The 26,288-nt window shown below is 43.1% G+C and overlaps 1 protein-coding gene across 1 annotated transcript in view; it reads right to left on the bottom strand.

The window, feature by feature from the left end:
* Nucleotides 1-997: 997 nt before the first annotated feature.
* Nucleotides 998-26,288, bottom strand: part of npr2 (natriuretic peptide receptor 2) — a 48,160-nt gene continuing 22,869 nt past the window's right edge. The window contains exons 8-22 of the mRNA XM_048259313.1: nt 23,920-24,040; nt 21,281-21,355; nt 19,697-19,774; nt 16,126-16,230; nt 15,264-15,335; nt 14,138-14,297; nt 13,862-14,017; nt 13,231-13,399; nt 9,117-9,263; nt 8,115-8,238; nt 5,657-5,725; nt 5,018-5,192; nt 3,780-3,878; nt 2,316-2,407; nt 998-1,644 (exon numbers count right to left, since the gene is read on the bottom strand). Of these exons, the coding sequence (XP_048115270.1) occupies nt 1,582-1,644; nt 2,316-2,407; nt 3,780-3,878; nt 5,018-5,192; nt 5,657-5,725; nt 8,115-8,238; nt 9,117-9,263; nt 13,231-13,399; nt 13,862-14,017; nt 14,138-14,297; nt 15,264-15,335; nt 16,126-16,230; nt 19,697-19,774; nt 21,281-21,355; nt 23,920-24,040 (1,705 nt within the window). The 3' untranslated portion in view covers nt 998-1,581. The remainder of the gene's footprint in view (nt 1,645-2,315; nt 2,408-3,779; nt 3,879-5,017; nt 5,193-5,656; nt 5,726-8,114; nt 8,239-9,116; nt 9,264-13,230; nt 13,400-13,861; nt 14,018-14,137; nt 14,298-15,263; nt 15,336-16,125; nt 16,231-19,696; nt 19,775-21,280; nt 21,356-23,919; nt 24,041-26,288) is intronic.

The raw sequence follows: 26,288 nt of genomic DNA, 5'->3' as shown, positions 1-26,288 counted from the left end.
CTTAGCCGTGTGACAGTGTAAATGATCATGCCAGCACACTGCTTAGTGACCTCCTGGCAACAGCAGCATCCTCCACAGCTATAGCACACGGAGTGGGTGGTAATTAAGAATCACGGAGAAGGGAAGCTGCGCTGCGGCTGCGCCACTATCACTAAAACACTGGCACTGTCAGATGGCGGACATGAGACATACGCAGCCTACGTAGGCGCGGTAACACACACACACGGAGGGACGCACAGACACTTTTTTAGGAAAATAGAACAGTATTTTTTACGACTCTATTTAGGAAAATAACACACACACACAGTATGGCCACATAAACACGCCTGTCCTTATGCATAATTGTAGGCCTACTTAAGATGCCTGTTCATAAAAACAACAGCTAAAACAATCAAACTAACAAAAATGGTTAATGAGCTTCATTCTTCCATATGCCTATAACTTTGTGGCCTTTAATACAACACATTCTATACAGGCTCTTCTAGCGAAAATGGTACAAGTAGGCCTAAATATCAAATAACATTGTAGCCACTATGTGGAATTTCAGACTTATCATGCAGACATATTCACAACATTCAATTACATGAGCCTTGTAATATTCATGTTTGTTGTAGTAATAAATGAAAAATCACATGGAACAACATTGTTAAATGTTCTCAACTTAAATCATTTAGCCTCTTGAATTCCTAAAAGTAGGCCTACAAATCAATCAAATCAACATTTTAGCTTCTGTACAACCTTTCCTTTCCTAATTTGCTCCTTTTTGTCTCCTCCCTCCTCCCCATCTGACATGCAAATGGGAGCCAGAGAAGGCTAAAAAGCACATGACATTCTGCTGAGCACCAACGATATACCAAGTTCCCGGAGGTGAAACAGCTACTAGAATACACTATACAATACAGCATGGTGGTCAGGACTCTCCAATTTTACATTAGAAAAGATTGCCAGGGAAATTACAACAATACTGTTTAAATACATAATCAAATACACACAGAGCGAGCATTTGATTCAGTTTATTGAACAAAATATTTTACAATGTCTTGATTATACATATATACAAATATCTGTCTATAGTGCCACTGTGGAACTTCACTTGTACCTTTGCATTGACAAAACCATTCACCCTAAGACACTGTGCTCTCTCTCTCTCTCTCTCACTACGCTGAATGGAAACACCAAGTATATGCTCACTGATTTCCAAACACATGATACAAATCTGAATATAGAAAGCACAGAAAATAAGGGTTCATCTCTGAAAAGTACTCCTTTGTTGAGACACAAAGCTTCTTCATAAAAACGTCTTTACAATAGTGTTTTAATCGGTTTTGCTTTTATATCATGTTTTTTTTTCTTTGAGTTTTATTCTTATTTGCAATTAAGCAGGTAATTAAATATACCTGGAATCACCTCTCTCCAAAAGGTATTTAGTTTTAAAAACCTCTGCTCATTTGCACAGAGGAAAAACCTCCCGTCCCAACTGTGATGGGGGAGGTGGGATGGACGGTGGTTGGGGTGGACTGAACGACGCTGGCTCCTCGTCCACAGCAGTCATCCGATTTTCCTGCTCATCAGCACAGCGTCTCAGATAACATAGACATCTGTCTTTTCCCCCAGAAGCCAATACGTTCTCATTTTGCCTTTGCCCTGGAAAGGGGACGAAAGGGAAGCAATCAATAAAAGCATCATTGATGAGCACTCTGCATCCTCACTGGCAAGAGTAATCAACAGAGAAAGGAGGGGCGGAGAGAGGGGGCAGGGGCTATAAATGACAGTGGCATCGACTGGTGATCTTAGTGCTAATCAATCATATTTGCCAGTACGTTAGAAGGCACAGTATGCGCCAGATGAACTCGAGCTAACAAAGGAGTGCTGAGAAAGGTCCAGATTGCTGCTGACCCGAGAACAGGTCCGGGCATGTTATGACTCAGTACCGAGTCTGCCCAGATCGGGTTCGGGGTCAGCGACTCTCCGGGTCCATTGTGACCTGCTCATGAGGTACACATTTTTTTTCGTAATGTGAGAAGCTAAGAGAAGTGCAATGACAACAGCACAGGACATTCTTAGAGGTGGAGTGTGAGAGGGGAGGGGTGGGGTGGCCTGTTATTTCATCTGACCCGGGGAACAAAACAAAGACACAGTTCAGTGCAATCAGTGGGAAAGGGAGCCCAGTGAATTGATTGTGAATGTGGAGGGAGGGCGCTGTAACATTGTCTCACTGCAATGTCCTTACTCTTCCCCTCCGGACTGCAGATCGTTACGCGGATTATGAATGAGTGGCGGGAGTGAGAGTCGTCACAGCCGCTGTCTTTACTTACCTTCATCTCCACGTCACCTCGTAACTGCAGGTCAAAATAGCCAAACTCATCCAGCACTTCTTTGGTGGCCGAGGACATGTGTATCCTTAAGGCTGCGGACACATATAGATGTGCATGTAAACACACACACACACACACACACACACACACACACACACACACACACACACACACACATCCAATATCCACAATACCAACAGGACAATCACCTAAGTGCACCGTCTCCTTTCATCCATTCATAAAGCACACCCCTATGAGGCGCCCACTTGGCCCACGACAGTTACAATATATGGACTGACTCATGGCACTGAGTGAATGATAGTCTTTTCCATATGGCCAATCAGCGCTCCACAAACTGGAAACATCTTTGCGATGACTAACACAGAGCCCCTCCTGATAATTCTCACTTTCTGAAAGCCATGTGCTGAGGAGACCCCCTCAGCAGATGGTGAAGATCCTAGCCATGCTATATAATAAAAACCCTCGGGGAGAGCAGTGAGAGCATGGCTGTAGTTAATTATTAATCGCTATTAAGCACATGAAAGCCCTAAACAGGAAGCTGGCATGTAAGTCGATCCGTTGTGATCGGGGAGCGGGTATGAATGACATGGCGGCGGTCTGAGGGTGGCCGGGGGGGAGGGACGGTATGAGAGCATGGCTCTCCACTCCACACCAGACCACAGAAGTGTGGCGAACACCTCGCCTAAGGTTTTGGAGGTTGAAATTTTATCAATAGCTGTCAGAGATACAGCTGCTGGAAGCGAATGTAGAGTGTTATGTGATGTGATATTCTCTCATCTTGAGGAGTTATTTACATTAATGATAACACTACTGTAAGGACAACTGTTCATCAATCAAGAATGACTAAATGAATGAAAGCATGGGTGTAACTATATCTCAAGTGTCTGGTATAAGTCATGAGGCAGTGAGCTCACAGGGAACAGAATCTCATGTTAAGACCATGATTTATCCCCAACATACATCACAGGACTGACAGTATGGGAATGTTGCAAAGACTGACAAGTAAACACTATATATAAGTAGAAAAAGTGTCTCTGAAGTCTTTTAGGACTAACGTTACATTCAAAATCTCTTGATTTGTAAGTCTAAATCAAATTGATTCCATATTGTTTTGGCAATCATTGGAAATAAGTATGGGAATTGCAATCATGTTAGACATGATTTCATAGAGTGTTTTATGTACATAAATGCCACCCCAGGAAAATCATGCCTGGTTTGACCCCTAAATGGGCTCATAACTTTATAGAGTGCCATTTGAGAGGGTTGACATGACAAATTACGAAATAAATGCAGCAGTGACGAGAGGAATGTCTAATTTACTGCTGGTATTAAAGGGTCTTCTTCTCTTGTCCTGAGAACACATTTGATCTTTTTATAAGTTTGTCAAGCAGCACAACTGTGCCACCACAACATTCTGACAGCTGGGCACATTGTTACACGCACCTTCCCCCGTTGACTCCATCCGAGACGCCGTGTTGACAGTGTCTCCAAATAAACAATACCTTGGCATTTTCAGACCCACCACACCGGCACAGACAGGTCCTACAGAGAGAGAGAGAGAGAGGACAATAGTGAGAGGAAGTGAGAGATAGAGTATGAGTGTGATAGAGAGAAAGAGAATGTGTCTGAAAACAGGGAAGTAAATGAGACCCTCGGGACGAACTGCAGCAGTTAAGTCTTCTTACGACAACTAAAAAAAAAAATCTGACAGCCAGGAGAACTCAACAAGGAACAATAGGCACGTTCTGAATGTAAGCTCATTATAAGCCACGGCAGCAGCATCCCTTTAACATATACAATGGCTGAACCACATCTAAGGCAACGCTTTCCAATCAGATCCGGCTCTGCTATTCATTCAAGCGAGTGTCGGACTGAGAGAGGATTTAGCAGGCTTGGCTGTCAACATCGGCAAAACAGTGACAGAGAAGAGAGAAAGGCGTTAAGTACACAAGGCTTTGGGGAGCACTGCTCTTGTGAAACAGGGATTAACAGTGGAGAACAGCTGACAGCGTTCACACAAAAGTTTTCAGTGGAGGTTCTGTCTGCTTACTGAAGTGTCAAATGCCAGTGTGATAGTGGCAATAGATAGAGGCAAGGTGTAAGACTCTGTTGGCAGGGACAAACTTCTGAAGTATCTGCTCCAACACTATTGAGTGATAAGCAGGTATAGAGCTTCAACAGATATTGTTTTAATAGGCTGAAATATAAACATGCCATACGTGTTCTATATATTTATATTTAAAATTAATATGGAATCACTTGATGTTAATACTGTCTGTCTTAGAGACTGGATAAATATAAATGTTTGTGTGTGTGTGTACATTTCCATACATCTCTAAAGGCAAACAACATTTCAAACAGCTAATTTAATTATCTATGGATTAAGAAACCAATTATTGCACAATGTGATTGCTACACTCTGGGAAAAGGGACTGTCTATCCATACCAGAGAGAGAAAGAGAGAGAGAGACAGAGAGAGAGAGAAATGGAACGAAAGCAGCAGACGAAAATATTCCCTCAGAAGAAACGTTGTGTAACAGCGAGGTTAAAAAGATGACAGCCCAAGCCAACAGGTGAGTCATTTGGCATTTAACCAGCCTGGCATCCACAAATAGCAGTGACAGTGGTGGGAATGAAGCTGGCATGACAAGGCGGAGCGTGGCGCGGCGCAGCACCCTTACCCGTGTGGATGCCTATCCTGAGCCGCAGCTGGTCGTTGGGCCGGTGTCGGATCTTGAATGTCCTCACCTGCTCTAGCAGGGCTAATGACATGCTGGCGATCTCTCGGGCGTGAAGCTTGCCGTTCCGGACCGGCAGCCCTGACACCACCATGTACGCATCTCCGATCGTCTCCACCTGGGGAGAAAGGTAAAGGTGGAAATCTGAGCGCTCATCAGGCTGACGGGGCACATGCCATCCACCCTCCTGACATGACGTGAGATCCTCAACAGGGTTCTGCCAGGGCATCGGGATCAACAGTGTGACATGCAAGAATAAATACATTTTTACAGTTTATTCTCTATATTAGGGAACTCATTTTAACACCGCTCATTCTCAAGGCATTGTGATTAAAAAGGATGCAGATGCACATCACAGTCGTAAACGTAATTCCTTCCCTTCCCAGTAGCATTGGCATGTGTCATTCCTTAATGACAAATGCACGCACAATATTAAATTATCTCACTCAAGGCACACGTAAGCTCAGTTAACAGCACAGGGATCTCACTTTGCTGGTGAAAGTGACTGCTCCGACGATACGTTAAATATCAAGAGGCGCCCGCTGTGTGTGGAGAGGTGAGTGTAAACACACGGTGACTCACCTTGTACACATCAAAGTTGTCAATGATGGCATCAAAACACGTGTACAGATCATTCAGCAATGTCACAACCTGGATGAAAAAAAAAAAGGGACATACGACACATGTTAAACGATAATTCTACACAAGATCTTTGTGTTATGTGCTAGTGATAAATTATTTAATCAAAGCTTGATAATAACTGGGAAAACAACCTTCAAATGTCCTTCAAATGTTGAACAAAACAATTGAGTGCTTTTGGTAAAGTTACACAACCCAGTGTAATGTGCAGTTACAAGGTGCACGTGCAGTTAAGGAGCACGTTTAAAAAGTTAGCGTGTGTGGCCCTGGCCGTGGCGCAACTGGCTGGGGCACCGGCACCGTCGCCGGCGACCCGGGTTCAATTCCCGCCCCATGGTCCATTCCGGATCCCACCCTGACTCACTCTCCCACTTGCTTCCTGTCATTCTCAACTGTCCTATCACATTAAAGCCATAAAAAGCCTAAAAAATATATATATATATATATAAAAAGTGTGTGTGCCTTATCTGGGGAGATGAGCGTTTGGAATGTGCAATATTTTCACTGGGTCTACAGTGCCTGGCATCTCCCATTGAGGTCTGCTGAGACTCCTGCAATGTGTTAAGTGCACGAAGTCACAGCGCTTGGTCAAATTAAAATATTTTCTACCTCCCCCTTTCTTTGGATGTCTTCCCAGAAACAGTCCTCGCTGAGCAATACATTAGGACTGGTTAAAAATGAAGACAATGAACTTAAACAATGACAACAGACTCGGAACAACAAAAAAAACCTCCAAACCAAGTTACAGCAAAAGTTATGGAGGCATGTGCCCTGGAGTTGTAGCCCCACAGAGAGATTTATTTCTCTATTTCTAAACACAACTGATTGATTTGGTGACTGCAGTAATACACCATGACAACACCCCCTTAGAGGAATCATTTAGGAACAGCTTGACTTTGAATTAGGCATACAGATCAAATGAGAGCTGATCAATGCAGCGACAATGAGAAGACTGACACAAAGCTTTGCGAACGCCCGTCAAGGACAGACCATCTGTATCAGTCTAATTCACAATTACCTATAATATCGAGTATGGAAGAGAGCTTTCAGATTCTAACCATAAGGACAAAAACATTGCTGTGCATCAAGGCTGCATTACTAACTCGAACATGCATTATTTTTCTGATAACCGAACGCCAAGTCGTCCATTACTTCGTCCATTACTTATTTAACAGAATCTCGGAATGTACACAGGATGCATTCTATGTCTTATCTAGCATCATCTGCTTCAGGGTCAAGAAGAACTATGGCAAGAAGAACTATTACAGAACAGTGTCCACAGGTCTGATTCTACGCACACAGCACTCTATCTCTGGGTTTTGATTCCAGTGGAAGTGAATCTGAGGAAGACCTCAAGGTCGAAACGTCATCTGCCAAATAATGAGTAAATAAACTCAAAAAAGAGTACCAAGGAGTGTGTGAACTTTTTTCTTAAAAAAATTTGATTCCAGTGGCCCAACTGGTAAACATTAATAGACTAGATATGTTTTTGAAGTAGCAGCTGAGCTGCATAAATAAATCATATTTTAACTTTATGCTTTTCTATTAAATGTGATTTATGGTTTTCATCCGTAACATATTGCTCCGTAAACCTTTTTGATGGCATTCTTGGCTCTGGTCACAACCTCTGGGAGATTTAAGTGCACTTTCGAGGACAGGAGTGACAGGGCGGAATACAAGGCCATTTTGGGGCAATGCGCTCTCCATCCGCCCTCTTCCCCAAAAGGTCAATACGCCTTTTATCACGACCAGGCGTACGCAAGAGGCAAGAGGGTGTTCGAGGCACGTAGGAACACACTGGTATATTTTTAGGACTGAAATCAAGGAAGGAATGGAGAAAAAAAATAACATGCTTGCCTCCAGTGAGTCACTTCTGCGTCAAAGTGAGAAAGAGCAGTTGTTTTCCTAACAACAAGCACTATCTAGGATTCGGACATCTGCATTATATAAGCATACTGTGTTGGTGAGAGAGAACGAAAGAGAGAGAGAGAGTGAGAGAGATTTGCATATCGAGGGCTCTCTGCAAGGTGACACTGACCTCATGAAACTCAAAATATCAAACTCATTCCAGAAACGCTCAGTTCATTAAAAGTACCAGGCTATTTAGGGAGAGACACTGCAGTCCCCTGAGACCCCATTTTGCTGTAACTTCAATGAAACAGTAAAATCAGCTTTACTTCTGCATGACTGTGTATACTGTTTGAACAAAAGAGAGTACTACTATCTGAGAGCAGCTCACCTCTAAGTGGCTTGTGTGCCTCGAAAATCTGACCAGACTGTTCGAACAGCGCTTTCAGGAATAAGGCTCCCTTATGTGTCTTTGCTAAAAGCTGATGGGTGAAACATTGGTTGCCAGCAGCAGCAGCAGCGGTGAGTGTGTGCCGTGCCGTGAGAGTCCTACCTGTAGCGGTGTGCTTTCTGCTGACATTGATGTGAAGCCAACGATATCACTGAAGTAGATGGTTACGCTGTCGAACGCCTCGGCTTGGACCGTCTCCCCCCGCTTCAGCTGCTCTGCCACCGAACTGCAGGGAGACAGAAATGAAGAGGCCTGAGGCCAGGAGCCGAACCGCAGAGTCGAGTGGATTCACACACAAAACACACACACACAATGTGAGGCATTCAATTTGTTTCTCTCTCTCGCACTCGCCTCGTTTTTGGCATATTCAAATGAGCAGACCATTAATTTCTCTATAATTAACAGAAGCCGTTCCATTTTGAGTCATACCTGGGGCCTCATGCAAATTGTTATTATTTGCATGTGCATTGATGGGAGCAAGCTGCTAAATTAACAGGAAACTTTTAGCACTGGCATTTATTCACAGACAAAAGGGTGAGGACCCAATAATATCAGTCGCTTCAGGGAGGTCTTAACAGCCGATGCCAAACCACCAAAACAGCCTGTCAGTAATTTCGCTATTTTTTTATACTACTCCAACAAAAAATAGCTGATCTCTGTATAGCAGTGTTATTATCGGAACTGTTCCTGAGTAAGAGAACTGAACATCTCAGCCTGGGAAAAATCATCTCTTCTGCTTCTCAAGGCTTTTCTTCTTGCGCGACAGAGATCATTTAAGCAGACAATGGGCGACTAAATTAGCAACAGATAGGCAACATTTTCTTGTCTAGTGTCATTTCTTTGCTGTCAGACAGCTTCAAAATGTTATCCTACTCTGCTCTTGAAGCTCAGTAATGAATCTCCTAGTTGTTTTCATCTGGGTCTGCCTTTAATCTTTTCTCTTTTTAAAGACAACATTTAAAAAACAAGTCGTTTGCAATCAAATATTTAACGCTTGTACTGCAAACAGGATGAGAAGAGGGTTTCAATTCTGTGATGGCTGAATTTGGAAACATTTCAAGGGGGAGGAGACAGGGGGTCACACAGAGGGATCGGGGATCTTACTGTGGCAGGATCTGATAAAGGAGATTCTCAGCTTTTCGCTTCTCTTCCAGGTACGCTTGAGTACGCTCCTCGACCAGGTTCTCCAGGTTATTGGCATACTGCTCCATTCTAGAGAGCAGGTTGTTGAGAATACTTGTGCTTCCTTCTCTGCAACAACACAAAATGGCAAAGTTGATTATTATTACATGTCACTTGAATACGACATACCACATTCTTCTAAAAAGATGACCATGGTCTTTTCTTTAGAAGAATGTTCTTAAACCGTTCTAAAAGCCCACAATAACCCTTAAGAGTTCAACTTAGAATAATTTAGAATGTTTTTTCTTAAGTTCTTCAGTATCCTGGCAATGCCATCCCATAATGTTTACGGCCTCTGATCTGAAGATGTTCCACAAGAGGGGAAGGGCTCAAGAGAGCTTTGCTACAAAGCTGATATCCCTAGAACGTTCTAAATTGTTTCTCTGGAAGAATAAGGGGTCTTGTTTGTACAAGTTCTCTTTGTGAAGCACTAATTCCATGTATTTACAGACTTCCAGAAAACAGAAAACAGCTGAATGTTTTTAACAAAGAGTAAAAAAAAATGCCTGCTCTCATCTTATGGTTCTACTGTCTGAGTGAGTCATCATTTGCACACAAAAAACTGTGTGGAATTTCAGATCTTTCTACGGTCAACAAATCACCATCCCACATGCTTTGAGAAGCCCCGAGCACAGATCAAAACTGTAACACGCTTGGAGGAAAAGGGGAGACATGCACAATTACCGCTGCTTTGAAGCTGACCTTGTGAAAAAAACGCAATCTCCCAACACAAAACCATGGCTAGGTCGAAGGTTTGCATTCAGGCCGGCACAACCAAGAATGATGAACTACATGCACAGAGCGACTTAAGTGCCACAGCCTCTTACGGCTCATCAAAGAAATTGGTTCTGGTGATGGATGGCTTGACGCCATTACGTGGGATGAAAAGGCTTTGACCTAGGATGGGAGAGATTTTGTGACGCGAATGCTGTAGCTACAAAGTCTCTCTCTAAAGTGAAACTTTGCATGACCCCAGGGGATGACTGACAATGCAGTGGACCCTACTGAGGATGCTGCATTCCCTGCACTCACCCCCTCAGCATGCGCCAAAAACCTAGAATAGCAGATCCACCCTCAAACGCACACACGCCGCCAACAAGCGTTTATGTAATGACGATAGATACACTACCACGTTAGCGTGGGAGATCTGTTTCCATGGACAACATTTTCATACCCTGGAAATCCAGAGTTCTCGCGAGAACACAATTTGAATTTCCTCAATGAGTCACTCTGGCAATCAGTATGCCCTTGGAGCCGAGCTGCACCAATATAGGCGAGCTAAACAGATGACGATATTTTCAAATGCATGCTTGGTGCCGCCCCTCGAGATGGGCCATTTTCATTAATCATAACCAGAGCCTAAATCTTTCTATTGTACGCATCATCTGTAACTTTGTTCCTTTAAAATGGTTTGGTTTCCTATAAGGCCAACCATATCCCAGGTGGAGTAGTGCATGCTCATACAGATGTAGATAGATAGACAGACAGTGAGAGAAAGAGAGAGAGAGAAAGAGGGAGAGACAGAGAAGAGACAGGGAGAGACAGCTACAGGAAGATCCAAGGCTCCACTCTCCGAGGAAGATCCATCTATCATCAGAGAGGCCTTAATTCATCTGAGAACATCAATCTGTGCATGTGTCTCCTCAGTGGTATATTTGGATACAGCAGATCAACGGGATGCCAGTTAACGTTGCATTCGGTGTGGCTGACATTGAGAGACATTGCTCTTCATGATGAGCTTAGAGATGGGCAATATAGACTTCAAACTATAATCACGATATGTCATGATGTTTTTGGCTATAATAATATACATGATGATGTGAAAATAGTACTATCCAACAGTTTTCTCAGCCACAAGTCACTTCAGCTTACAGTCTTGAGAGCTGTGCAAAAACAAAAAAAAAATAAAAGTTGATCCTGACCATTATTAGCAATGAACTCTTCTACGTCCTCATATATAGTTTGAACTCATCTTTGTTCTCATGTTACATGTGAGTTGCCCACCTTGCAGTAAAACATGTAAACATGTCAGTAAACATGTCATCACCTACATCATTTATCTCGCAATATCACAAAATCTTATCATGAGAAGGAATTCTACCGGTAGGCTATTGAGATAATGATTCAATATGGCCCATCCCTAGTATAGCTGTGCTTCCATTCAATTCAAGTAAAACGCACCCTGTGTGGGTGTCTCTATGTCAAAGCCATCTGTTAAACAAGGAATGTTGTTTATATAAGTGCTTGGAAGAAATTCAGAGAAATCATCATAAACAGGAAGAAATATTGGGAACCGTTATTGTTATGTGAGTACTATGCACATGTTTTGAACAATATCATAAAGACAAAAACAGTCAGGCTTGACAATATCAAGGTTGTCTGAACAGGTTCTACTTTTGAAATGTTAAAGGATAACTCACATTCCAAAAAAACTAGAATGGTTTACTGAAATGATTTAATCACTCACTGTTAAGAATACTATCTGCATCAAATGCACCTTTCCTATTCTAGTCAGGCAGATTCACTTGACGGATGACCATCAAAGAATATGCTCTACAAAAAGATCTTCTGGCCTTTTTTACCTCTGCGAAATATTACATAACATATATAGACATTATTCATATCCATAACAACTTGTTGAAAGGCAAAATAATGATATTTCCCTCCCCTCACAACAGTTGGAAGTCCTTGTGTTTATGGCAGATATACTTGTCAATGTTAGAAACATCTGAATAAAAACCTTTTTCATGTTCACCCCTTATGTCATGGCCACTTCATCTGTGCACACTGTATCTGATAACAGGTTAGCCTAAAGACATGCAATACATACATTTACACTGTAAACTGCTCTTTTCTTTAAAATGTTTTGAGGGACTCTGCATTGCAAATAAATGTTCTCACAGAATACCAAGCTGCTAAGAAACAGAGCTCACACAGACTTACAAAAGGTTGTATTTTTAACTTAAAATACTCTAAAGTGTTCTTTTTGATAATGCTGATAGCTTAGGGCAGGGCAGCCGTGGCCTACAGGTTAGCACTTCGGACCTGTAACTAGAGGGTTGCCGGTTCGAACCCTGACCAGTAGGCACGGCTGAAGTGCCCTTGAGCAAGGCACCTAACCCCTCACTGCTCCCCGAGCGCTGCTGTTGATGCAGGCAGCTCCTTGCGCCGGGATTAGTGTGTGCTTCACCTCACTGTGTGCTGTGTGTGTTTCACTAATTCACAAATTGGGATAAATGCAGAGACCAATTTTCCCTCACGGGATCAAAAGAGTATATATACTTACTTACTTACTTAGCTAGGAGGGGCCACAGGGGAGATTTAGACAACTTCATCACAGAAACCGCACAACCTCAAAGGACCATCTGTGGCTCCGGTTCAGTGCATCTGGCCTATCAGACATCGGAGTGTGCCACCACTCATTTGGTCTTATTGACATGTGGTGCAGGGTCATGTGGTGCAGGGTCATGTGGTGCAGGGTCTTTAGCTGCCACACACAAGTAACTATCAACTTGGTGTGAATGCAGATTAGAGAGCATCTCTCATTGGTGCCTTTGTGATCTCAGGATCCCAGAGTTTGCTCAGACCATGGGGGAAGTGCCCTTCGCCATGTTATGAGGTTATGTGACATCAAAATGATGTTGGAACCGTTACGTTAAGGTAAAAAAAACCTGTTAAGGGTGCTTTTAAGGTGACTGGTATTTTATCCCCAGCAACGCAGACTCGCCACAGCGAGCCAGGGCCGACCAGGCGACCAATTGTCAGACGACGACGGTAGTGCAGCTTCACCATGCCCACATACATGTGTTCGACAAATGCTTTGATCCCTGTGATTCTCAAGTGAACCATCCACTTATATTTAGATTTGATAGAATCGCCTGACACCAGACCATATTACTGGACTCTCCACCACTGGTACCTGCCCTACATCTACCTCAGAACTCACTCAGAACTCACTTGTTGAGCTTCATCATGAAGATCTTGATGTGGCTGAAGGCACCTGACACTGGACCATGTTACTGGACTCTACACTCACTTGTTGAGCTTCATCATGAAGATCTTGATGTGGCTGAAGTCGGGTCTCTCGGCGGGGTCTTCGGCCCAGCAGCCCTCCATCAGGATGGTCAGCTCCTCACAGTGGCGACCGTTATCAGTGCTGGGCCTGAAGTAGGGTTTCTGCCCGTTACGCACCTTCTGAACAATCTCTGTCATAAGGAATCGCAGGGGAGGGGGGGAAAGGAGGGCCTTTGTTAACTATGGGGCTATGCTGCATGTTTTCTATTAGGAATATATAAAAATCAACTAAGACAAAACAGATTTTCTCCGGAGCGAGAGCGTATGCGCACACACACACACACACACACACACACACACACACACACATACATTCATACCCACACGCATAGAGGTTTTGTAGATACTTTTACAGATACACTGGCAAATCATTACATACAGGGCTATGCATACACAAATATATTTTAATCAGAATATAAATACTGAGACCGAAACAGCATGACAAACATTCCATATTTATTGGTCTTCATTAAGTAAATTGAAAACAAAACTAAATAAACTGGGCGAACAAACATCCTACATTACAAATTCACACCAAGTAATACTTAATCGTACATATGGTAACTGTTAACTTTATTCAGCTTTACTGTTACCTTTAGGACTGAGGTCCATGCCTTCAACATAGAATGGTCCATTTCTCAAGGCGATTTCTTGCAGAATGATGCCAAAGCTGTACACATCGCCCTTTTGGGTTCCCTGTGGTGGATGCCTATCATATATCAACAGCTCTGGAGCTGTCCACAGCTTCTCTGCAATACAAATATTTTGACATATTAAGAGTCACAGTCATGCCTAGAAACAAACCACAGCAATGTCACAACACACAAAATGGCCGCATGTGAGCCGGCCATCGCAGCACGTTCACCTACTTGCGTATAATGCATGCGAGTCCTCGTTTTCACACGATGACCGAAAACTTGCCAGGCCATAATCAGTGATTTTCAGCACAAATCGGCTGTCCACCACACAGTTAGACGATTTGAGGTTTCCATGGCATCCGATGTAGCTATTGTGCAGATAGTTCATTCCCTGGCAGCGAGAAGCATGAAATTGACTGTTAAAGACGTTTCGCCCACAGTTTATGGGGCAAATGTAGCAGAGCCGCAAGGAATTATATACTGAAAAAACACAAAACATAATAAAACAAATCATATTTGAAAGCAATATTTGGGGTAATCTATGTGCGGCTGGGGAATACATACTGTGGCAGGGGGTGCATGCACAATTAAATAGGGGGTAATGGAATGGTGTCTCGTGGAGATATACACCGTGTAATCACTTTCCAGGGGAAAAAAACAGAATGTTAGAGAAAGTCTCACATAGCACTGACTTCATCCAGCAGCTTTTATATAATTTCCAAAACCGTGGACTTCAGTGTGTTTGATAAGCCCTCAGCATTGGCGAGGAGCACACAGCGAAATGTTTCTAACAGGCAACAAATGCCATTAAAACGACATGGGTACTCTGTAGCAATTTTCTCCCTCCAAATGAGAAGGTGCCGGATGCTGGTGTGCTGAAATCGTTCCCTCCTCTCAGTCTGTGATAGAAATCAATGATTGTGATGGTGTGGCCAAGGCGGAGAATGGGACAGGGATCTTTTTTTTTTTTCAGCTGTGCCGCAGCAAGACACAGAAGACGGCCAGATGATTGGTTTGGATTAGGGCTGGGCGCACTTCCAGCCTGGGTTTTTATGAGGTTGTTTGTCCAGGGGTCGTTGATGTCTTTGATGCCAGCACCCCCGTTTTTTCCCCTCTCCCTCACGAGGCTCCCATCTGGTAATGCCCTTTAAATTTTGAAACTCTGGTAATCTTGTGAGATAGAGCCTTTTACTGCCTGCTGTACTGACAGCATCAAACAGAAAGCCACTTTTCATTCGCTTTTCTTGAGCTAAGATGTACATAAATAATTTCTCTGAATTTGTAGTCTACTAAGTCAGTGGCTAAGTGAGCTCTTCATTCTGCACTGTTTAGATCTGATACATGCATTGCACAGTACCTTCACAACATCATTGATGAGAGAGTATCGAAACATCCAGTCCAGATTTATGCTTTCATTTTCTAGTATATCCTATAAATGAAAAAAATAAAATCACCTAGCATTAGTTTTTCCATTAAAAAGCAAAATCATTTAGTAACATTCTTTAACATGTAGGGTCAAATTGTTCAAGTGGGGCATATTCCCAGTCATCAACAGCTTATGTTAAACTGGTAGGGTCCTTTGGCTCCATCAATGTCAGATGTTCAATTTGTATGCTGCTCAGATAATAATAAAATTAATCATGTCACTAACCTACATGTAGCTTTGCATAAAAACTTTTTGCTAAATGGTTAAAAGCAAATGCAAATAGACTTGGCTGGTTGATCATTTACTGTATGTGATCGATGTTAAAAGCTTTAACATTTGTTCATACATGCCCAACTCTGAAATCACAAGAATGGCATTTCATTGTAAAAAAAAATCAGGCCAGAGAGCTGGGCACCAATAATTTGACCAGCTAGCAGCAACAACTGCCAAATGGTTCCCAGAAACCAGCCCTATGCCCATAAACAGAGAGCCTGCTTTTAAAGTATATGTTTTCTGCAATGATGGCTTCTCATAAACCATCTTACAAACAATGGAATCAATAGCATGAAGTCCTTCTGCTGGAGGGAAATGTCAGTTTCCTTCTTGGCACATTTCAGTGTGGAATAACCATAAATTTAGACTATTGACTCGAGTGCTTCACAAAGAGCCATTATATCTTGTATCACTGGGATGCTGGTAGCATTACATAATAGGTTATTTATACGGCCGGGAGAATAGGAGGGCACAAGATATTTCCGAAGGGAGTTTACATGATGCTTGCGAGGTACATTACCTGAAGACTTCCTCTGGGACAATATTCGGTCACGATACAAATGTTGGGGGGATCGATGCAAGCACCGATGAACCTGGTCAGGTGGTTGAACTGAACGTCTCTCATCTAGAAGCAAGAAAGAGATGGCTTTCAGTGATAATAACGCTGTACATATTTAATGAGGCTGGCATTCCAACATGGTCTTGACCAAGGTCAGTTGGATGGGTTGCATAAGAAAGCAAAAGTCGAATCAGACAGTGGCTCATGAAGCTACTCTGAATGAGAGAAAAAAACAATAAAGAGAACAATAAGAAGAAGTGCAGATGTTTGCACTCGCCAGTGGAATTTTTGACAGAGAAGACCCTGCTAAGACACAAGATCGACTTGCTATTATCAGGAATGCATTCCTCTTCGTTGTCTCCAACTGCAGCCCCATACTGCCTGGGAATTCATCTTGTCAAGAGGTGCATCTTGATATGTCAAAATATTTGGACTCCATTAATAACTTTCTGCCCTGCCAAGCAGGTGGACTCTTGCCTTCATGCAATGTACTGTATGCGCCTAATACACATTTATAGGAGATGGGGGCTCTCAAAAGTTCCTGACCAGGAAATTATTCTTGATTCCCCCACAGTGAACAGCCTGAATAAAGAAAGTATTGCTACTAAGAAAAGGTATGAAAAATAGTCTCTCTCAAGATGTAAAGATGCAACACAAGTCATGGTTCTTTACCATATAGTGATGAAAAGAAGTATTTACATGTAAGCGCCTTTTTTGTAGCTCAAAGTGTAGCTCTCTAGTAGGTTTCTACTCACTTGAGCTCCACACCTTTTTAGATCAGATCAGTCAGGGTCTGGATGGCTGTATGGAACAAGAACTTTAGGTGTGTTCAGACTCATCCCTTCTGGAACTAAAACTTTAGGTGTGTTCAGACTCAGCCCTTCTGGAACTAAAACGTTAGGTGTGTTCAGACTCAGTCCTTCTGGAACTAAAACTTTAGGTGTGTTCAGACTCAGCCCTTCTGAAATCTGCTAAAGAGCTTAGCATCCAGCTGATGCTACGGAAGCAGCAGCAGTGGCCTAAGAGCCTACGGAAGCCTGAGGACTCTTTTCCAGGAGGATCCACACACACACACACACACACACACACACACACACACACACACACACACACAAGAGCCACTTCAGGCTGTGTATGTACGCAGCAGAGAGAAAAGCTGCGAAAGGCACCAAGGCGTGAGGCTCCTGGCCCCCAGACCCCAGTGTTCTCTCAGGGCTCCCTCTCTTGGTGTGGATATTAGTGGGCAGGCGGGGGAGGCACACCTCCATGAACAGCATACTGTACGCCGCCAGCCGATCTGTGACAGCTTTGTTTCGTGGGGCTGGCGAGCGAGGAGGAGTTAGCACACCCTTTGCCCTATATAATTTTTTCCCTCCGCCGAAAACGTAAAAAGAGGATAGAAAGGGGTGGGGGTGGAGGAGTTGGTGGTGGTGGTGGTGTTAGGGGTAGAGGGAGGCCCTTTGGAAGACAAGCAGTTAAAGTTTCCATTGGCAACAGCACTCACTCACTACTTCTCTCTCTCTCTCTCTCTCCTCCTCCTCTCTCCTTCCTCTGCCTCCATCCCCCCATCTGGCGGGGCTGTGTTTTTGCGAGCGGGAGTGCAGGGTCTGTCAGACGATCGGGCCCTCAGGGCGTCAGAGGTATTGCCAGCTAAAACTGGGGTGTCTCTCCCCCTCCCTCCCTCCATCTCTCCCTCCCACTCTCTCTCTCTTTCTCTCATTCTCGCTTGGTGTCTTGACTCCCTTTCTCTCACTCCCTCCTTCTCTCTCTTTCTCTCCTTCCCTCCCTCTTTCTTTCCCTGTCTCTCTATCATCCTCACTTGGTCTGTTGTTTCTCTATCTCTCTCTATCTCCCCCTCTCTCTCTCGTTCTCATTTTTGCACACTGTCATCCTCCATTGCTACTGTCTGTGTCTTTTGTTTCTTTCTCATCCTTTCTGTGTTGCTTTTAACACTTATCTTCACTATTAATCTACCACACTCTATTTTTGCTTCACTTCCTGATGTTTCTCTTACTCCCTAACTTCCTTTCACTCTCTCTCTTTCTCTCTTTCCCCCCTTGCACTCTCTTTCTTTTTGTCTCTCCCTCCCTTTCTCTCTCTCTCTCTCTCTTTTCCTTTGCTTCTACCTCTTTTTCTCTTTTCTGAGTGTTTATGTGTATGTGCCACCACCAGAACCTTCATAAACCACCAGTCCAATAGACACACACACACACACACACACACACACACACACACACACACACACACACACACACACACACACACACACACACACACACTCACACAAAAGCAGGGGGACTGAGATTGGCAGAACCCAGACGGTGTTATCCACTTCCGCCGGGATAAGGCCATCAAAACATGCCCCGGCTTCAAGCACGGACAGATCATATCTGCAGAGGTGGAGGAGTCTGTGAGTTTGGCCAGAGGGCTTTAAAGGTTTAGCCTGCTAAATCTCACACAGCTGGCACAAGCACTGGGGCTGAAGCTTCACCACATAAAATGTTTTTTTTTTTTCTATGTATTTTCTGCACTGTCTTCATTTCAAAATGATGTTAACAAACGATTACACAAGCTTAAAATAGGAATATGTGGTTTGTTACAATAATTACATCTAACTTAAGTGCCGTTTTGAAAACTTTTCACATCCCTAGGCAGTAGTTAACTGAAGGTTCCATAAATGTCCAGAGCCAGGGGTTTAGATGGACACCAAAGTCAACAGGGGGCATATGTAGTGCGTGTTGATTTGACTTCATCATAATTCTTCTGACACTGTCATTTATTTGGTTTTGCTTTCTGTTCTCTGTGGTGCCCTCCTGGAGCATGCTTTAGGTGTTTTACTGGTGGAGCTGCGTGGTGAGGCTCCAGGCCCCGGGTTGAGAGGCTCCTCTTTGAAACACCTTGTAAAAACTGCAGGCACATTACCTCACCCTCTTCCACCACCCCCACCTCAGAGAAAGGCACAGCAGAGAAGCAATAAACAGCCAGCTTGCTCGGCTGAAAGCACACACACACACACACATGCACACACACACACACACACACACACACACACGCACACGCGCGCACGCACACACACACACACACACACACACATACAAAACACAAACACACATACAAACACAAATACAAATGCACACAGACACACACACACAAACACGAACACACAAGCATACACACACACACACACAAACACACACATACACACACACACACACACACACACACACACACACACACACACAAGTACAAACGCACACACACACAAACACACAACGTATACAGGCACACGCATATAAAAAACTCCATCCATACGCAGGTGTACACATAGGTGCTTAAACATAAGTGTGCACAAAAGTAACATTACATAGACATGCATATTAAATGTATAGACGCACACAACACACACACCCACAAATACACAAACACACACACACACACACACACACACAGACACACACACACAAACACACACAGTAAAATGCCTGAACACACATGCAAAAACTTAACCCGTGAAACGAATGTTGGGACTCACATGTTTCAGCTCAAACAGCACTTGTCTGGTCAGATCAATCCTCTTCTTGTTCACGTGCTTGATGGCTACCAGGTTGCCCTGTGTTGAAAAGAGCAAGTTTTATTTTCACATTCATCAGGTTTGGCTGACATGGAAGGGAACTGCCAACCATTTACTGCAAACACACACACACACACACACACACACACACACACGCACCCACACGCACCCACACACACATTAACAACTTTCTTTTTGGCTTACTCTCTTTTCCAGCATATACTCATGACACACAGGCATACACACACATACACACACACACACACACACTAAGAAAGGTAAATTTGTAGCAGCTAGGACACTAAAAGCAGCTGCACGCCCAGACTGAGTGCCCTCACCCGTGTCCCCAGCGTCCACCTCACTTATTAACTAAAAGCACATTTAATGAAGTGGCTCTTCACACCAGACCAGGTGCACAGTCTCTCTCTCTCTCTGCCCGTCTAAGGTCAGACAGCCTCTTTGATAAGTCCGAGTCGCCAGCAGATCAGCATGGCCATTCCCCCCGGACAAATGAGCTGAGGGGGAAATGGACCAGACGGACAGCAGCAAAGACTGGTAGGCTTAGCCCTCCAAACAAGGACTCCAAGTGTGTGAGCATTCCCAGAGCCTAGTTACACAACTAGCTGTCTACAGTCTAGCCAGTGCTGGTCCCGCACGATTCAAGATTCAAGATTCAAGATTCAAGAGAATTCTCAAATACTTTCACACATGCATTCCACACTAATAATCTAAAATAAAGAAACAACTTAAAACCTTGTCTCACTGTCTCATCTGTCTCACTTTACATGTCATGGCTGTAGCAAGGTTTCCTCACTTTATGAGTGAAAGGCTGTTCATAATCCTACAGGGACTTCAACTGATTTGACAACATACAATAAGCATTCATTTATCAACTGACAGAGTTCCTGCCTGCTACGGTTCTGCCTATCGTGAGCTACTGTCCTACAAAACCCAGGTTGACTTAGCTTGTGGAGTGCAGATACTAATCACAATAAGGGGAGAAAGGAAAGCTTATTAATGCCTGGTGGTTCAGCAGTTTCTCAAGGTGAAGCTGTTTAAGCGCTGCAGCTCACCGGGTGGTATTTACACAGGATAGGTGAGAAAATAAACCTTAGGCAAGGCAAAGCAGAGCCATTACGATTTTTTTGGACTTCATTTTTAAAAGGTTGACATTCATCGTCTCCCATTAATCTCAATAAAAACAAGCACACGTGAGGCCTTTTTGTTACCACGTCTGCGATGCTTTTAATTCTGCGTATATGACTGTGTTGAGAGAGGGAGAGAGAGGAAGAGGGGGGAGAGAGAGAGAGAGAGAGAGAGAGAGAGAGAGAGGAGGAAGGGAGGGAGTGATATGAGAAAGAAAAAGAGAAAGCAGTTCGCCCACTCTCTGTTCCCAGCTTCTCCGCTTCTCCACTGCATGTGCATGTGTGTGGGTGTGAGGGAGTGCGGTGAAAGAAAGGCAGAGAGAAAGACAGAGAGAGAGAGAGAGAGAGAGAGAGAGAGAGAGAGATGGAAAAAGAGAATGTAAGAGGAACCCAGTCTTACCTTAAAATAGCCTGTTTTTGCAAATAGCTGATATTTTCCATGCGCAGTTATCAGGGAGCCATAGCTTGAGCCCCTCTACACAGAACAAAAGCACTCAGTCAGGCTCGGCACACACACAAAAAAAACAGGACAAAACAAAGACATCCAAAGGTGTTACAAACTAGACAAAGCCAGGAAACAACCTTTTATAAAAAATTAAAAAAAAATCATTGCCGATTTCAAGTGTTCAAAATGTCTGTATAAGTACTGACGTACAACTTGCCTTATTTATACAAGGGGCAGATGTAAAAACAAAAATAAATAATAATGAAAATTATACCTTCATCACGTTTCAAATGTTAACCATGTAACAATATGAATCTATACTACAATAAAGATGGTCCCAATATGTATGTGTGTGGATGTGTGTGGATGTCTGTGAAAGACAGACAGAGAGAGAAAAAAGAACAATATTGAGAGACATGTATTAGTGTCTGTGTGTGTGAATGCATATCTTGTGCTAGGAACAGCCCAGTAGACCTGCTCTGGAGCATCTCGTAGCAGATGGGAACTTTATTTGAACAATCATTTCATAGGAGACTGCAGCTACCTTTAATAAAGTGCCTGGCGACGGCTCAAGAATGTGTGAGCGAACCAAGAAAAGATCTGGACCTGTCGTTCTTGATTCCCCCATCCACCCCAAAAAAAAAAAAAGAATTTGTGTACACATGCATTCTGAAAAGGGAGCAGTTTCACAAATTATTCCGAATTCCGATTCAATTGCTGGATCAGAATCTCATTGGAATTCCAAAGCAGAACAGACTCGCAAACCCCCAAATTACAGTTTCTTGACAGAACGCCTCTCCTCTCTCCTCTTGAATGTATTAAGCATGGAGCAGCAGAGCACACATCTGCTGATTGGCCGTGCATAAAGCAGCAGGTCTGGCCCCATTACGGCCCAGGCCTGGGCCAAATGGGGCCTCCGATGGCAGCTGCTATCTGCTAGTCCTGCATGCCATATGTGCTGTCTCCATCTTATGCGTCCAGTCCCTCTCGCTGAGTGGTGGTTTGTGTGGGAAGATGCATAACCACTATGTCTGGCCCCTTTAAATGTTGAGGTACTGAGGTACATTTTTCACCTCCCAAAGGCGGTCTTACACGAGTGTTTTAGTTTTGTCTGTGTTTAACTGACTGCAGGTGTGACTGAAGCGCCAGAGGCTGTGTGTGTGTGTGTGTGTGTGTGTGTGTGTGTGTGTTTGTGAAAATGTGTGCCCAAGAATGCCATTCGAAAAATGCTGCCTTGCCTAAAGGATTGGATTGTCAGTGTGTAACCCATATTTGGATTAATCACATTAGATTTAAAACTGTTAGTACTTAGAACTCCAAACTCTCAGCCATTTTGCCGGACTATGAATGAAGATCTGGTCACTTAATTATACAGGGGGGTTGTTTTTGTCTAGAAAATTGTCTGTCTCTTGTGATTTTCCCTATTGGCATAAACACCAGAGCAAGTCAAAGGAAATAAGTAGCCTTAATGGCGCCTCTAAGGCACAGACAGCAAAGCAAACACATAGGTGTTCGAGACAGCCCAGTGCTGTCATGTGAACTTGATCTGACTCAACAATGAGTAGATTCAAACGTGTACGCACAATTAGCAGACTAGACTAGACTTAGAAAAGAAAACAAACCACAGCTATTTATAGAACTCACCACTTTTTTTTTTAAGGTAAACAACCTTAAATGAGCCTCTGGAAATCATTATAATCATTATTTAGCAGCACTAAGAGAGAGAGAGAGAGAACTTTGGGAAAGATAGAGAGGGCATAAGGAACGATTTCTGCAACAAAAAAAAGGTGCTTGAAACGGATAGTGTTTAAGATTTGTTTCGATATATTTAAACCAGTATGGCTTCAAAACTTGTCAACACTAGTTTCACTTGAATGCCAAGGCACTAAAATGTAAACGTCGGCGCAGGTCAAAACTCACATTCTACCCACGTAAAATATTTAGTTTGATACCATAATAAACTAGAGTGACTGTGTTTTACTGACAAAGGAATGCAGAGCAAAACTTGGCAGCGGGTGGCTTCCTTGCTGACCAAATACATGTGCATTACATGTGTCATTTGCAGGTCATCCCCCCAGATGAACTATCAGGAAGATGATAAGAAAATACGATCATGTTGTGTCGTAAAGTACTGCCTACAGTTTATTAGATACTTAGTCACAAGTGAATTCATTTTGAACTGGGGTGAATTTAACACAAATATTTGTGTCAGACCACATTATCTTTTCCCTTTATACAACGTTTATACAACGTTCGATTCTTGTCTGTTTGTATGAACATCACAGTGAGGCGATTTGTATGTTTTATCTAAGTATCTAAGGCCAAGTGCCCCTGGAGTAGTTAGGCAAGACTCAGAACCAGTGCTGGATAGGATTGAGTTTTTTTTTTTTTTTAAATCACGGGCAGGATTCAAAGGAGATCCTTTTTTCCGATAGCTATCTGGCACTATAAACACAGCACTCACACAAAGTGAATGAGTAGCTGTGAGAGGATTGACCAAGACGGCAATGCCACAGTTTAATCCGCCCTAGCATGAAACACACATCACGGCACAGTTGTGCCATGGGCTCGAACCAGAAAGCAATGGCTCCAACCTGTGAGAGTGTAAGTCGGCTGCCAGCGCGCTTGTGGTATTTGTTGGGACTCTCAAACTGGAGGTCTTCCCATCGAATCCTCCACAGCATTCCTGCCAACTCCTTCTCCAGCTTCAGTTTCCTTTAAAAGATTCAAAAATGGGTTATGGATTGGTTAGTTCCAACAACAAAGCAAAAGGGATAACAAGGGCTCTCAAAACAATGAGAATTATACACTGACGTTACCGTGTGGTCACTCTGGAAGATTTATATCAGTGGTTCCTGTAAGTCAGCTGATCAAACATGGGCTCAGATTCTAGAATTTCTAGATCAGTTTCTAGAATAGGGCAAGTGATAAAAATATGTTTTAGTAAAGCCTTGAGTTAAGATAAGAAGCAGTGCCACTGCATAAAAATGAAATGCAACTGAGTAGTCTTAACATAATACATTTAAAGAGCTGTTTTTTAACAGTTTACCACTCAATCTTTAGTGGAACCTTTGTATCTTTGGCTGGGGTGACCATTCTCAAGTTATATATGGATATATATATTTGACCTTTTAAACTCCTCAGTAATGTCATAAACTTTAACACAGGCACACCATCATGCATCCAGAGACCTCACATCTACTTCTTATTATTATACAGCATTTGGACCTGAGTATCTGAACTCATCTGATGGGATAAGCCACAGCTAATCAGCAGGGATCACTCTCATTACGCTCTGAACTGTGGATGCACAGTAGAACTGGCTGGAGCATAAAGCCTTCACTTTCTGACACTTATAATTGAAAGGCTTGGCGTCAGAAGCACCTAGACCAGAATGAGAAACCATCTCGTACAAGGACAAGGGGGGATTTCAAAACAAATCAAAAGCTGTGTCCCTGCTTCTACATGTCTTTACAGAAATTAAGCGTTCCTCTCTGAGTACATCAAACTGTTAACTCGCGACCAATTCCAAGGGGTTTTCGAGCCAGAGGAGTTCACAGAGGGTTGATGAGACATTCCTTCCGAATATGAAAACATGTCGAGAAAGGAGCAACAGGCGCGATGTGCCATAACTGCAGTCGTGGCGAAAAAACATTAACTTTACTCTTGACACGCTTAATAAAGTCTGCAATTTTCAGGTCACTCATGTCTCGCGCTTTCCCTCTGGTGTTATTTTTAAACATAAGTCGATCTGGCAGCCCGTGAGCAATGTGAATAAATATGCAAGTGACTTCCAACTGAATCAACACATCTGGCCCATATCTCTATGGACCTGGTATTTCTCAACATCCACTATTTGTAGCGAAAAGTACACAAAAAGGGGAAAAAAATTACTTTTTTTTAATAGCGAAGTACAGCTAAAATGTTCCGAAAGTCTAACGTGAAAAGGGAGGTGATCTTTATTAGTTTGATGTATTTGAAATGGAAAAAAAGCAAAGCTCACACATTCCATTACAATCTAAAAGGTGTAAAACACTTCCAGAAGGCAATGCTCAAATATTGCAACGTTTGCATTTCAAGGGCTGAATTTTTACCCTACTTTTCAGCTATCCTGCCTGGCCCCTAAATGAGGCACTATTATTTGTTTTTCTAAGGCGTACGTTGAAGTCAAACAGTTGGAAAAACCATGGTGGGGGCCTTAATACTGGAGAAATACTGAGCTTTCAGTCTTAAAGATTTCATCTGTGTGTGTGTGTGTGTGTGTGTGTGTGTGTGTGTGAGAGAGAGAAGAGAGAGTATGCATGTGTGTGTGTGTGTGTGTGTGTGTGTGTGTGTGTGTGTGTGTGTGTGTGTGTGTGTGTGAGAGGGAGAGAGAGAGAGAGAATGTTTGTGAGTGTGTATGTGTATGTGTGTGTTTGTGCGTGCAAGAAGGTGAGATTCCTGAGTGAAACTTGTTGTAGCGTAACTAACAATCAGTACCTGCCAGTGTTGAATGCACTGTGGACAAAAATTGTTCAGTCTCTGTTCCTGACACTGTAGAACATTTTCCATCGACATGTCAGAGACTCACAGACCTATAGTCAATGCTGTACATGACAGAAGTGAATACCCCAGAGAGAGACCTGTTGCATGGCACAACAGCAGCTTCAGCTCACAGAAAAGAAACCACACAACTTTCCTTTCTTATTTGGTGAAGTGTATTTAAGGTCTCCGTTAAGATTCATGGCAACTGAGTAGCCAAGGACAACTTTGTTTATTCATTTTTTGTCTTTTTATTAATAGAAAAAGGAAGTTGAACATTGCTCACCCTCACCCTTTTTTCTTCTCATTGCAAATGTGCGAGATTTAGCTATGGAGATCATTATCCTTTTGGACAGATTAAAAAAAGCTGCTTTGCAATTAAAACAAACAACTGGTGAATTGTATGACTTTCATCTGATTGTTGATGAATTTGGTGTATTAG

Source organism: Alosa alosa, chromosome 12 (assembly GCF_017589495.1).
Source record: "Alosa alosa isolate M-15738 ecotype Scorff River chromosome 12, AALO_Geno_1.1, whole genome shotgun sequence".
NCBI lineage: Eukaryota > Metazoa > Chordata > Actinopteri > Clupeiformes > Clupeidae > Alosa > Alosa alosa.
Note: the sequence above shows the minus strand (reverse complement) of the source record. Positions and strands in the feature narration are given on the sequence as shown.